Here is a 14203-nt window from a genome sequence, read left to right as displayed (position 1 = left end):
CAGCCACACACCTCATAAGACTTGCTCCACATCTTTCTCCCTAATACAGTCTTTATTATTCCCATTTAGCTGAAGATGCTTAGTGCAATAATAACTGTGAAAAGCTCAGTCTGGACTGGTGCACTCATACACCACAGGTACTTTTCATGGCATGATGTGTAGCCCAGTCTGGTCTGCTACATCCATTGCTATGCAGCAAAGGTGCTTTTAAGGAACAATCTTTAGCCCTTGCCACATGTTGGTTGTCCATCACTAAAAATCTATTGTAAAGATCTCATAGGGGCAAATTGGTTGTCACTGTTGTGAGTCTAATTTAGCTGAAAACAGTTACCACCATGGTGGAAATACGGGTCAAAAGGGTACATGATGAACACCTTTCACCATACAGTTGGGAGTGCTCCCTACTCTTCCTGGGGCTACTGTCCCTTCTGCCTTTCCTATTTTACTCATGCTCAAGGTATACTTCGGGGCTCTGAAGTCAGAAGATTAGCCAGTATGTTTTATCTTGTCACTTCTCAGTATGTTTTGAATCTTTTTCCTTGACAAACAAATTGTCTAGCAGTATGCTTCAGCTCACTATATGTGAGCCACCTTGGCATTTGTGCACTGCCTACCTGAGTCACATTTAGATCAACATAGTTTATAATTTGGTAGCTACAAAGATGTCCAGTGACTCAATGCAGTTGATTGATAACAGCCAATTGCAGCATTAATGTTGTTAGTAATGACATGTTTTTCAACATAACTTGAGTTGAATATTCTCATTAATGAAAGGAAATTTTTGTTTCATAGTAGACATGGGGCAGTACTGTCCTCCAGAAGCATGTTAATACACAAACCATGTTACTGTTTTTGTTAGGAGTTCTGGGGTTTGTTGTTCAAATATATAATTAATGTAAAGCAAGTTACAGAAGCAACACAATCATTCCATAAGAAAATAGAAATCTTGATCATGATCAGCAATAAGCACAGAATTCTAAGTATATAAGTACTGCATATTCTATGCAGCAACATTAGATCTGTCATGGAGTCTAGTGAGATTAAGCAAACCTTCCTTTAGTTAAAATGTTTCTTGGGATAAATGATAATGCATTGTCCTGTCCAGCACAGCAGTATAATGCAGCACAAACACAAAAGGATGTGTTTTGTCACAAGTCCTTGTTTCAACAATGCTTGTCCCAAGAAAGAGGTCAGCTAAGACTCTGCTGACTTTTGCTCTGTCAGGCATTTCATTGTGGATCTGTCCCTAAACTAACAGAATCCTGGACGTTTTATCCTTTCCAAAAGGATATGAAGTGCAGGTCAGTTCGCAAACCAAAGCTTCCCATCCAACAACAACCCATGCAGAACTTAAGATTTAGTTCTCGTCCATGTTGCTGCTTTTTTTGCTAGGTAGGTAGGAGCATATTAGTTTCTTTATGTTTGTATTACTCAGAGCAAATGCCAGTCATTGTCTAGTTAGTTGCCATTGCAGAGCTTAATGCTGTAGCTTTCACTGATGACTTCTCTCTTACTTGTCCTATAGGACTGTGTTCTTTCCCAAGTACAAAGAAAATGAGGTGTCTGAGAAGCTCTTTCAGACAGGAACTCATAGCCCACCTGGCACCTCTCTGGAGCAGCACTGTGCTATTCTGAAGGATGGACATTATTGCAGGAGGTTGATGCCTTGATTGTTCAGACTGTGACAGAGATGGTATACCAGTGTTGGCCAAGCAGATTTATCCAGTGAAGATGTTTTCAGAAGGATCCCACTACAGTCTTAATCACAGGTCTCTCACACTTACTGCATTTTCTTAGCAGTACATACAGCATCCAGGGTCCTGCTAGACAGGTTCAGCACACACAGGAGTCCCTTTATCAGTCACCACAGCATATGTGAAGTTGAGCCTCATTCATCTCTCAAGTTCCTGGGATCAGCCAACAACCAGAATGAGGAAACTACATTTGTTTATGGGGATGGAGGTAAAACCAGGTTGTCCAAAGAGGTATGGAGTCTCCATCCTTGGAGACAGTCCAAATTCAGCAGAACATGGTCCCAGGCAACATCCTATAGCTGACTCTACTTGAAGGGGAGAGCTTAGAATACACAGTTGGTAGAGGTCTCTCCCAGTCTCAGTTGTTCCATGATTTTATGTTATATGCAGGGAACGATCCCAAGGGAGATAAAGACAGCGTGGTTATTGAAATTAATGTGCAAAGAAAGCACCGTGGTGTAGATGAGGCACTTGAATGGAAGTGTATGGCAAGTCCTATAGAGGAAGGAGTATTATTTCCATGTTGTACCAGGAGCAACATGGCCTCATACTGGGAGGCACTTGGACCTCTCTTGCACTCTCTGGAGGTGTGTTAGTTGCACCAAGAGGTACAGAAGGTTTCAGGCTTTGCCTTGTACCCAATCTGTACCCTATTGCTGAATTTGTGCTTTCTGCTGCCTTCTGTTTTCCCATTTGAGAGAGGGGAGTCTTTGTGCTTGCTTGTAAACCTTATGTTTCCTTTGCTTTCTTTCCCACTCCTTCATTTTAACCTTTTTTTTTCGTTTAGGAAACAATGTTGGTCAGTGAGGCATATCTTTGTACTTCAAGCACTTTCCAGTTTAGTAATCATAGGAAGGCTAGTTTGCAAATGCAACCCTTTTTCAAGTCTTCTTATTGTTTAAGTACACAGGCTTTTAAATTTAACAGACTGTATCAGCTGCTTCTGGCTATAAGACATACTAAAGGTGAATAAACTGCTTATGATATACCTTAAGATGTTGAAATTTTGCACGTCTTGGAAGTGTTCATATCACTGCTTTCATTTTCAAAACCACTAAAATTCAAGTATACTTGGTAAAATAGCTGGGTTTACCACTGAAAAACAGCTGATTCTGGATAACAAATATCTTGATGATATTCAGATAACGTGGATGTCAGATATGTAGCACCAGCTGCTTTTCTTTACAGATCTGCCTTTATCATACCACACTATGTGCTGATAGGGAAATAGTCAATATTAGCAAGAGAGTCCCTCCATTCAAGGCTCTCAGTGGGGAAATATTTATCAAATATTTCTTCTTTCTTATGCCTTTTGAGTTACATCATCTTCAGAAAATGTCACAATCTAAAAATGGCAGAATGGTTGTTTAGATATACACAAGTCTATGGGGCCAGATGGCATTCACCCAAGGGTACTGAGAGAGCTGGTGGAAGTGCTCACCAAGCCACTTTCTGTCATTTACCCGCAGGCCTGGCTAACCAGCGAGGTCCCAGCTGACTGGAGATTGGCGAGTGTGATGTCCATCCACAAGAAGGGCTGGAAGGAGGATCCAGGGAACTACAGACTTGCCAGTCTGACCTTGGTGTCAGGGAAGATTGTGGAGCAGACCGTCTTGAGTGCCATTTTGCAGCACATGCAGGGCAACCAGGCGATCAGGCCAAGTTAGCATGGGTGCATGAAAGGCAAGTTCTGCTTTACCAACCTGACCTTCTTCTATGACAAGGTGCCCTGAAGGAATTGATTTAGGGACCAGAACTCCAGACACTGTCTTACTGATAGAAGGAGATGCTTTAACCCTGATGGGTGGCAAACCCTGGGAACAGAGCGCAGCTAGAAGGAAAACACAGACAGGTCGGCTCCCTAGAGGCCACTGTGACCTAAGGGAGTTATGCAGGGACCTGATAACAAGAACAAAGCAAAACTTAGGACAGAATTATGGAATCCCTTTATCTCTTGCCTGACGTATGCTTAAGCCTTCTGAAAAATATATGCGTTTGTGTGATACTTTCTCTCTGTAGCCAATCATGAATTTACAACTGTAGTATGGACATACCAATGACCAATTACAAGCTGCCTTCTGATGTTATGTTAACCTATATAAAGAAAAAGCTTTGTACAATAAATCGACACTTGGCTTGCATCAGGCCTCGTCCCGTCTCTCCATCGCAGCAGTGCCCTGCTTAGTGACCGAGGGAAAGGCTGTGGATGTCCTTTACATAGACACATTGATAGGGCTTTAAACTAGATATGAACAGGGAGGGGAAAGAAATCAGGCTTGCCTGTGACAAGCAGGGAGTTGACGCACAGCAGATGGAGGGAGGTGGTGCTAGTATGGACCATGTTGCCCAGACCTGCTGGTGACACTGCAACCAAAATCCAGAGGAGGTGAGCTGGAGGCTCTTGAGGTCTTTCCTTGTTGGTTTCCTCAAGAAGCCAACTGAACCTTGGTGGGATGAATCCCATGAATGGAGTGTGGCTATCAATGGCTACAGGATGTTCATAAAGGACAGGTGAGGAAAGAGGGGCAGAGGCTTTGCCCTCCATGTCAGGAAATGAATAGAGAGTGAAGAGCTGCCCCTGAAGAATAGCCACACATGTCCCTTCCAACCCAATGCATTCTATGATTCTGTGATTCAGTGACTTTAGTAAAGTCTTTGGCACTGTCTCCCATAACATCTTTCTGGAGAAACTGGCTGGTTGTGGCTTGGATGGGTGGACACTTCACTGGATAAAAAACTAGCTGTATGGCCAGGCCCAGAGACTTGTGCAAGGTCAAACTAAGTTTGTGGTGTGTCACAAGTGGTGTTCCCCAGGGCTCAGTTTTGGAGCCAGTCTTGTTTAGTATCTTTGTTAATGACCTGGATGATAGGATAGTTTTCAGATAACCCTAGGCTTAGAAGGAGTGTTGATCTTCTTGAAGGTAGCAAGGCTCTGCAGAGAGATCTGGACAGGCTGGATTGATGTGCTAAGGTCACTTGTAGGTGATTCAATAAGGCCAAGTGCCAGACCTTACACTTAGGTCAAAAGAACCTCATCAGTGCTCCAAGTTTGAGGTAGAGAGGCTGGAAAGATGCTTGGTAGAGAAAGATCTTGGGGTGTTGATCGACAGCTGAACATGAGCCAGCATGTGATCAGGTGGCCAACAAAGACAACAGCATCCTGACCTCTATTAGGAATAGTGTGGCCAGCAGGACCAGGGAAGTGATCCATGTCCCTGTATCTGGCACTGATGAAGTCACACCTTGAATACTGGGTACAGTTTTGGCCTCACAGAATGTTAAGGGCTGGAAGGGACCTCAAAACATCATCTAGTCTAACCTCCCAGCCAGAGCAGGATCATCTAGAGTAGGTCACACAGGAATGCTTCCAGGTGGGTTGTTGAACTTCATTAAATTTCTCCCTGCCCAACTCTTCAGCCTGTCTAAGTCTCACTGAATGGCAGCACAGCCTTCAGGTGTGTCAGCCACTCCACCCAGTTTTGTGTCATCAGCAAACTTGCTAACAGTGCACTCTGTGCCTTCATCCAGGTTGTTGATGAATATATTGAATAGTACTGGTCCCAGTAGCAACCCCTGAGGGACTTCACTGGATATAGGTTTCCAAATAGACTCTGTCCCATAGACCACAACTTGCTGACTTCTTTCTTTAAACCAGTTCTCAATCCACCTCTCTACCTGATCATCCAGACCACACCTCCTCAGTTTAGCTGCAAGGATGATGTGAGTGCTCCTCACTACAAGAGAGACATTGAGTTGCTGGAGCATGTCCAGAAAAGGGCAATGAAACTAGTAAGGGGTCTGGAGAACAGATCTTCTGAGGAGCAGCTGAGGGAACTTGTATTTTTCAGCATAGAGGAGGCTGAGGGGAAACCTTATTGCTCTCCACAACTACCAGAAAGGAGGTTGTAGTAAGGCAGGGATTAATCTCATCTCCTGAGTAAGAGGTGAGAGGATGAGAGAAAATGTCCTCCAGTAGCATTAGGAGGCTTAGACTGGATATGAGAAGAAACTTCTCCACTGGAAGGGTTCTCAAACATGGGAAGTAGCTCCCCAGGGAGTTGGTTGAACCCCCATCCCTGAAAATGTGTAAAAGATGCAGATATGTGGTGCTGAAGGACATGGTTTACCCCAGGGTTGGTAGAGTTAGATAATGATTAGATTTCAGGATCTTAAAGGTATTTTACAACTGAAAAGATTCTATGGTTCTCTGAATAGTTATTCCTTGAAATATTTACCAGACTAATTGTCAGTGCATCTTTAATACACATTGAATTCTATTAAAATATACATATGACTAAATCAGTATTCCATTGGGCTATTTCTTGGTAATCTATAATAAAGAGTGGAATCAAACTCTAGATGTCTGCATTTATGCATTTCATAAATGCCTAGGAAATTTAGTATTTACATGCTTTATTCATTCTAAAAATAGCATTTTGTACTGAATCTTGTTTTACTTAAGACAGTTACCAAGGGGTTTTGGTCCAGAAAATTAATATAATAATCATGACAAACATTTGTGTTTCTCTTTTATTACGTTTAGAAAAAAAATCAATTATATGCATCAAAATCAATAATTTATTATTAGAATGAAGGCAGAAAATATGGATATATTTGCTCAATATAGGAAAAAAATAAAAGAGTATATCAGAATTCTCCTGCATTTGTTAAAAACAAGAGATATAGGCCTGAACTATCAGAGGAACAAAGAAGCCCAGGTGCATTTCATGGAATAATAATGTGCTCAGTTTATGAACTTCACCTGAGGACTTTCCAGGAACTAACTGAAATATACCTGCTAAGCAAGCTCAGCAGAGACATTATTTGGAAACCTGTGTTTTTCTCACAAAACTCCAACAGAGAAATCAGATTCTTTTATATCACTTACACAACTTTTTACAAAAAATCAAAATGCTCAGATTTAAAGTATTTTCCAAGAATTCAGAAAACTCTTTTGACTGGCAGTTCTGAGTTCTGGATCATCTGGACATCCATCTTTCAGGCTTTGAATTTAAATTCCATGAGAAGGCATAACTGCACCTACACAAAACCAGATCTCCTTGCACTTTCTGAAGCAAGAATCTACCCATGACTTTGGAGAATCTCTACAAGAAATTCAGAATTAGATGAGGAACTCATGGTGAGAGGACAAGTGAACATGTACATCATTTCCCATCAGCTCAGTAAAAAAAAAAAAAAAGTTAAAATTTACATAGGTACCAGTCAACAACCTGCATGCTAGAATCCTATCCACAACCAACTCCTTCAAACTGGAGATCTCAAAGGCCATGTTTTAGGAACAACATGGGTTTGTCAGCAGGATTTGGCTGGGGAATGGGATGAGCACAGCCCATGGTCTTCTATGTAATGGGTTCTCAAGGAATTTGAGTCATGTTTGCACCTTGTTCCTCAAGTGAAAATCCCTCACTCCCTTCCTGACTGGTGGGTGCCTCTATTCTTCGTTGGCTTAGTTTTGTCCAGTTCAAGCAATCCTGAAACTGGTATGGGAAAGGAAAGGAGTAAACATGCTGTCTGTTGTTTCCTCACCTGCAGACACCAAAGAGATGAAATTATGCTAAAATATTACAATAAAGGAGGTCTGTTTCTGAGGGGAAGCAAGCATTATTTCCTGCTCTTTTTTTTCTCCTTAGGGAGAAGAGTATCTACCAAAGAAGAGGATGCTGTTGGTTGGGTTGTGTCTGATCAAGAAAAGGAAGGGATGGTCAGCCCTAAACTCCTCAATCTCACGGGAATGTTTGATGTCTCCCACCACATCCTCAGAGCCAGCCATACTGGTGCCCTCTTCATTGACTTCCATGCGTGCCTCATGGATGGCTTCAGATACCTTCAGGCTCTCTGCTGAAGAGATGCCTGACAGATTGGCCAAAGGGCTGAACAGGTCAGTCATACCCAAGGCCATTAAGACAGATGTGAGGTTATATTTTTCTTCAAACTTCATGCGTGGGAGATACACTTTCACTCTCTTCTTTTCCATCACATTAGGACTGGTCCACTCCATAAGTTTTTCAAAGCTGATTTTGTTCTCAAGCTGCAAAGAGAGAGAGAATTAAATGCCTGGCCTACAAATACTTCTTCCTACCCTACATTTTAATCAAGGCTACAAGAAAAAAAAAAGACAAAGAACCGAAACAGAATGGTTCCTGAAGTGCATCCTATCAACATACTTCTTGTAATTTAGTATTTGCCTCTGCAGTACTACCTGTGTCACCGTCTTATTCAGTTCCTCCCCCACCTGACACATCCCCTTCTGTCTCATGGGGCACAATTCAACAGTTTTACAGACTAGAAAATTAGCCAGCTAGTGAAAGTGATGGCAGAAAAAGTCCATGAATATTTGCTTACAGTTCATAGTACCTAAGAAATGCAAACTCTTCTACATCTTTCATTCACCTACTTCATAATGTAATTCCAAAAAATTCCTGAAAAAATGGGTTATATAATGCAGGCTGCATCACTTTTTCCCTTTCTTGAGTACAGACATGTAATTTTATAACACCTTGATAACATTATTGTAAATGATTGACACTGGAGTTCTGGTTTTGGGTTTTTTTTTGCTCCTAAGCCAGTTAACATTGTGAATTTTGTTTCTCTCTTGCATCTGCCCATTTTTATTTCCTCTTTAGCGTTAACTCAGTTGTTTTCTTCCAAGACTAAGGCAAAAGTTTCATTTAATTTTGCACAGTCAGTACTCCACTCTGGTGAAACCCCACTTGGAGTACTGCGGCCAGTTCTGGAGCCCCTATTACAAGAGGGATATGGACATGCTGGAACATGTCCAGAGGAGGGCCACCAGGATGATCAGAGGGCTGGAGCACCTCTCCTGTGAGGAGAGATTGAAAGAGTTGGGGCTGTTCAGTCTAGAGAAGAGAAGGCTCTGAGGTGACCTTATTGTGGCCTTTCAGTATCTGAAGGGGGCCTACAAGAAAGCTGGGGAGGGACTTTTTAGGATATCAGGTAGTGACAGAACTAGGGGGAATGGAACAAAGCTGGAAGTGGGGAGATTCAGATTGGACATGAGGAAGAAGTTCTTCACCATGAGAGTGGTGAGAGCCTGGAATGGGTTGCCCAGGGAGGTGGTTGAGGCCCCATCCCTGGAGGTGTTTAAGGCCAGGCTGGATGAGGCTCTGGCCAGCCTGATCTAGTGTGAGGTGTCCCTGCCCATGGCAGGGGGTTGGAACTAGATGATCCTTGTGGTCCCTTCCAACCCTGACTGATTCTATGATTCTATGATTATATATGTATTCTTGACTCATTGCATACTGGCCCCACTCTTTTTTTTTTTTTTTAACAAAAGAAACAATCTTTTTAGTAGTTTTCATGCATCTCAAAAAAGAAATTACTCAAAGTTAAGTGGTTTTCATGTTTTCTTTCTTTCTCTCACTTTCTGTCCTACGTTCATGGATTCTTTCTGCTGATGTTCATCCCATTACATACATGTCTCTCTTTTCCTTGTTTGATGTATCATTTCCAAATATATTTCATGCATTTTGTTGCCATCTCTATATTTAAGACTATCTGATGTCTTAAATGAAGTGTTATTGACCAGTTAGTACATCTTGATTGGTTTCACCATTTTAAAATGAAGAATATTTTACTAAGAACATACTTTACCTAACTTTGTTTTTCATTCCATGGTGACACAATCAGAGCAATTTTGAAAGCACCCCATTTATGATGTTTAATGAGGATTTTATTTAAAAATATATATCATTAGGGATTCCTGCAAAGAATACCTAATTCTTACCAGATTTAGCAATATTTCCTCAGCAGATTATATGGGGGATGGTGAAACTATCTCTTGGTGAAAGAAAAATAATTCTGCCCATACTTACATTCTCTTCTGCAGGTTGCAGCAACACCATGCTCCTTCAGCTTTATTAGACAGAATCCAGGGCTCTCCTAAGAGACCGATCTATGCCTAAGTACCTGGTAGCACTTGGGGGGCTTCTGTGCTCCCTGGCTGCCCAGCACAGCCATGATCATGGGTTGGAAGGGACCTTGGAAGGTCATTTTGTTTTAAACCCCTGTAGTGAGCTGGGACATCTCCAACCAGATCGGGTTGCTCAGGGCCCCACCAAGTCTGACCTTGAATGTCTCCAGGGATGGGCCCTCCACCACATCTCTAGGCAACCTGCTACAGTATTTTACCACCCTCGTTGTAAAAAACTTCCTCCTTATGTCTTACTCTAACTCTACACTGCTCTAGTTTAAAATCATTGCCCCTCATGCTATCACCATAAATCCTTCTCAACAGTCCTTACCCACCCTTCTTGTAGGTCCCCTTCAGATAGTGAAATGATGCTATAAGGTCTCCCCAGAGCCTTTTCTTCTCCAGGCTGAAAAGCCCTAACTCCCTCAGCCTGTCTTTGTAGGAGAGGTTCTCTAGCCCTCAGATCATTTTGTGGCCCTCCTCTGGACCCATTAAAGCAGGTCCATGTCCTTGTGTTGGGGGCCCCAGAGCTGGACACAGTAGTTCAGGTGAGGTCTCACAAGAGCAGAGCAGAATCGCCTCCCTTGGCCTCCTGGCCACGCTTCCTTTAATGCAGCACAGGATACAGCTTGCATTCTGCACTGCAAGTGCATGTTGTTGGCTCATGCCCAGCTTCTCATCCACCAGTATCCCCAAGTCCTCTTCTCATCATCCCCTAGCCTGTGTTGTCATTGAGGACTGCCCCAACACAAGTGCAGGAGCTTGCACTTTGCCTTATTGAACCTCACTATGTGGGCACCTGGAATGTAAATGCACAGCAAAAGGTATGATGGTAGCTAAGACTCACTGAAGAGGTAACTCTTCTGCTTCCCCTGACAAGGTCATACCTGCTCCAGGCCAGAGATGTCATCAGGCAACAGTATCAACATGCTCAGCTCTCCACTTGCATATGGAAGTTCCAGGATCTTCATTTTCTCTGCAGCCAACACTGACACTCTGAACGTACTGTTTTGGCACATCATTTGCACAGGTTTGCTTTCTTGCTGCACAAATGAAAGCATGAGATAACATGACTGGGGAGCAATTCTTTCTTTAGGCAGGCAAACATACAAGCCCTTCAAAAGGGACAGGACTCAATTTTCAGGCATGTTGCCTTTGGAGAAGAGTGTCTCTCTGTTTCCCCCTCTTGCTTGCTGGTGTGCTCTGGTCAGACACAATTCTTGCAAGCCTAAAGACAAGGGGCTCAGCTAAATCACCCATCCAAGGACCACAACACGTTGTACATGTAACACCCAGACTGGTGGCTGTGCAAGCCACCATCCTGGTTAGAAGCTGCACCTGTGCCCCCCTACCTTTCTCACACTGAAAGGAAATTCCCGAGTGTCGTCCTCTTTAAACGCTGTCTTCCATATCCCTTTGAAGTAAATGGCATTCACAAGGACTAGCGCAGTACTGGAATCAACAGAGCCTGGTTCAAGGAAGTCTTGGATCTGTCCTTTTAAGGAAGAAGCAGGGCAGAGAGTGTTAAGTCTCACTGTAGTACTGTAGAGGGCAATTGACATGCTGCTGCTTGGCTTGACTTGACTTCCTTTTCTTCAATGGTCTGAGTGTGGAATTCAGGTTCATGAGGATGATTTAATACAAAATGACTGGCACTTGGCCAGACATTTCTGCAAGAGAACAAGTAAGTTCAAGAGTGGTATACATTCCAGGAATATTTATAAGCAGTGCTTTAAAAAAAGAGTTATATAACAAAGGAGCAGGCAAAGGAAGCAGCAATATAGATTTTCTGTTTCTCACCGTTCTTTCCTACAATTTGCTCTTTTTTCCTCCCATCTTAGCACAATAAAGGTACACAAGCTCTTGCATCATTCCTTTTGCACCTACCAGCCTAGGGCATGCATTACTTTTCTCCCTGGAAGCCCACTTCTTACACTTTCCAGAAGTTGTTCAAATACATTTATAGGAAGAAAGTATATCTCAAAATGTTCTTTGACCTTACCATTTGTCTGATTTCTCACCCAGGAATTAATGAGTTGTCTGGCTTGATTTGATGCTGTTTTGAAGTTGACCATTTCCAGACCCGCTCTGTACAGTTTCTTCATACATTTTAAATAGATCTGTGAAGAGAACAATTCTAGCCACCAAACTAGTAATATTTTCAAAATAGGATGAAAGTGAAATAAAATATGGTTAAAAGGATTTTAGTAATAATGCCAGTTAGGCAGTTCTTGTTGCTTACTTCCTGGAAGAACCTGCTAAAACTGGCCAGAAAAATAATTTGATCCATGACATTTTCAGATCTGACATTTTTATTACTTGACCATTTAAGAGTATATATTACAAATGTTTAAGTATTTTATTGAAGAAAGTCTGATCCAAAACCACTGTTTCAAGTTCATTTCTGAGTGTTTTGTTACCATTATGTCCACTCCTCTTTATTCAAAATCATGATTGCCTATTTTTAAACATAAGTTTCTTTGATTTGGAATATTTGTATTGTTGTTTTGAAAATGTGAAGGATTTTGACACTTTCAAAAGTTGTTCTTTGAGGTAAGATTTTCAAATTAAAAACTGTTGTGGTCAACTTACATCCTGAAAAAAAAAAACCAAATACTTATTAAAATGAAAATAATTAGGGGGGTGGGGAGGGATGAAGCAGCAGGGAGGGGGGAATTTAATTATCAAATACTTTTCTTTATTACTCCATTGATTTTTTAATAAAGCTACCTTCTTGCCTGACATCGCTTTTCATTCAGGCTGTCATCCGGGCTGTGGCAAAGGGAAAAGCTGTGGAAGTCCACATCAGTGGGAGCCTCTTGGATAAACAGATCTGGCCATTCCTCCTGGATTACAGGTTTATATATGGTTTAACAAGTAATCACTCTAGTGTACAACTCACCGGTAGGATCGAATATGTCTTCTCAGTATAGAGTCTTTTGGCGATGTGGAGTGAATAGTTGGCTTTTGGTTCAGCAATATCAGAGAGAAGTTCTTTAAACAGTATGTGGATATTCACAGACTTGCCACACTGAGTTGTTGGTAAGAACATAAAAAGGTACACCTGTAAGCTTATTTTACCAGGAACAGAATTATTTATAAGGTGCAAATAACATGGCAAAATGCACAGGAATGCAAATGAATGTACTGCAGTCTAAAAGTTCCATGAAGGGATGTTCAATATAAGCAGCTAATGATGTATAATTAATTCATAGCATATGATAATGCTCATTCTAGGTGATAAGAAAACCTCAGTGACAAACCTGAAATTATATATCTTAGATGTGAGGCAACAACAACAAAAAAACTTCAGGTGCCAGTAAATGCAATTAGCAAGTTGTCATGCTTGTATTTTAAGGGCAGCTTTCTACCGAAGCTGCAGATGGGAGAAGAGTACTAGATGACAAAGGACTCAGGAAATGTCTCATAATATAGTGAAAAGATTGATCAACTTTCCAATGCTCCAAAAACAGTGTTCCAAGAGACATGCTTTTGCATATAAGAAAAATGCACCATGTAATAACAACCTCTTAAATTTAGAGCATTAGCAGAAGTTTGGGAAAGTGTTTAACCTGCTTGAAGCATTGTCAGAACAGTCTGTTCTCAGGAGAAAAGTATGAAAGATAAATAAATATACCTTAGATTTCTGAACCTTGGTCTGAAAAGTTTCTCCAAGTCCTGCAATTTTATTGAAGTGAAGAACCTGCAATTGAAAGTAGCAACAGACAAAATTAAATGCTCAAAGTTCACTGAGAGTCACTGACGTTTGTGTTGAAACTAGGTTTGGACCAACCAGGTCTGATTAACACATAGATGAACAGAGACATTTCATGTTAGCTCTAAATCATTTTTTTTTTTACTGCATGTGCCATACTGAAAATTGTGACTATGATGCTCAGCTTAGATCTCTTCTTTTCTGGTTAACAGTTTTCAGTCTATAAACCAGCTACTACTTTATTTTTAACTGTGATTCCTCTTTTCTGAATGTTTCATCTTTTGCATATTACAAGGAAGGAATCAAGTATATGAGATAATATAAGCTGAAGCAAGAGACGTATCTTAATCATCCTTCAAGACTGCTCTTTCTTAATGGAAATGAAAGGCCATTCTTCCTCTTTATGGGGAAAAGCAGCTGTAAGTGAAACTCTGATCTAAATACAAACCTGCTTTGGAATGACACTTTTTTTCTAAGCAGGTTTGAGACAAGTGTCAAATGTAACTTTCTACCCTCAACTGGAGAAAGTCTCAAAGGTGTAAAGGGGCTGTTTTGAATGGGATCAAAAGGAGTTTGTCCATTTATGTAACTTACCTTCTCCATCTGGTACTCAGTATTGCCTCTTGCTCCCAGATAAACTATGGCCAAGGCTGCAATGATACTCAGAGGGGAATAGAAGAAGTTGTCATTGGCCTGGTGGATTTTCAGCTCTTTGAATAAATCAAAAGAAAATTCTGCATTTGCTGCACTGATGGAGCCCATTGTGAAATCAGTGCTGTCTGA

The 14203-nt window shown here is 41.4% G+C and overlaps 1 protein-coding gene across 1 annotated transcript; it reads right to left on the bottom strand.

Moving 5' to 3' along the window:
* Window positions 1–7401: 7401 nt before the first annotated feature.
* LOC128967716 (ovalbumin-related protein X-like) lies at window positions 7402–14203 on the bottom strand. The gene is made up of 7 exons (XM_054381922.1): window positions 14015–14203; window positions 13343–13408; window positions 12608–12736; window positions 11708–11825; window positions 11058–11200; window positions 10593–10748; window positions 7402–7803 (listed from the first exon to the last, which is right to left on the bottom strand). Exons 1-7 carry the CDS (start codon window positions 14180–14182, stop codon window positions 7402–7404), a joined length of 1182 nt encoding a protein of 393 aa, XP_054237897.1. The 5' UTR covers window positions 14183–14203.

The sequence above is a fragment of the Indicator indicator genome, chromosome 6 (assembly GCF_027791375.1).
Source record: "Indicator indicator isolate 239-I01 chromosome 6, UM_Iind_1.1, whole genome shotgun sequence".
NCBI classification, from domain to species: domain Eukaryota; kingdom Metazoa; phylum Chordata; class Aves; order Piciformes; family Indicatoridae; genus Indicator; species Indicator indicator.
The sequence above is the reverse complement of the archived record's forward strand: the minus strand, read 5'-3'. Positions and strand labels throughout refer to the sequence as shown.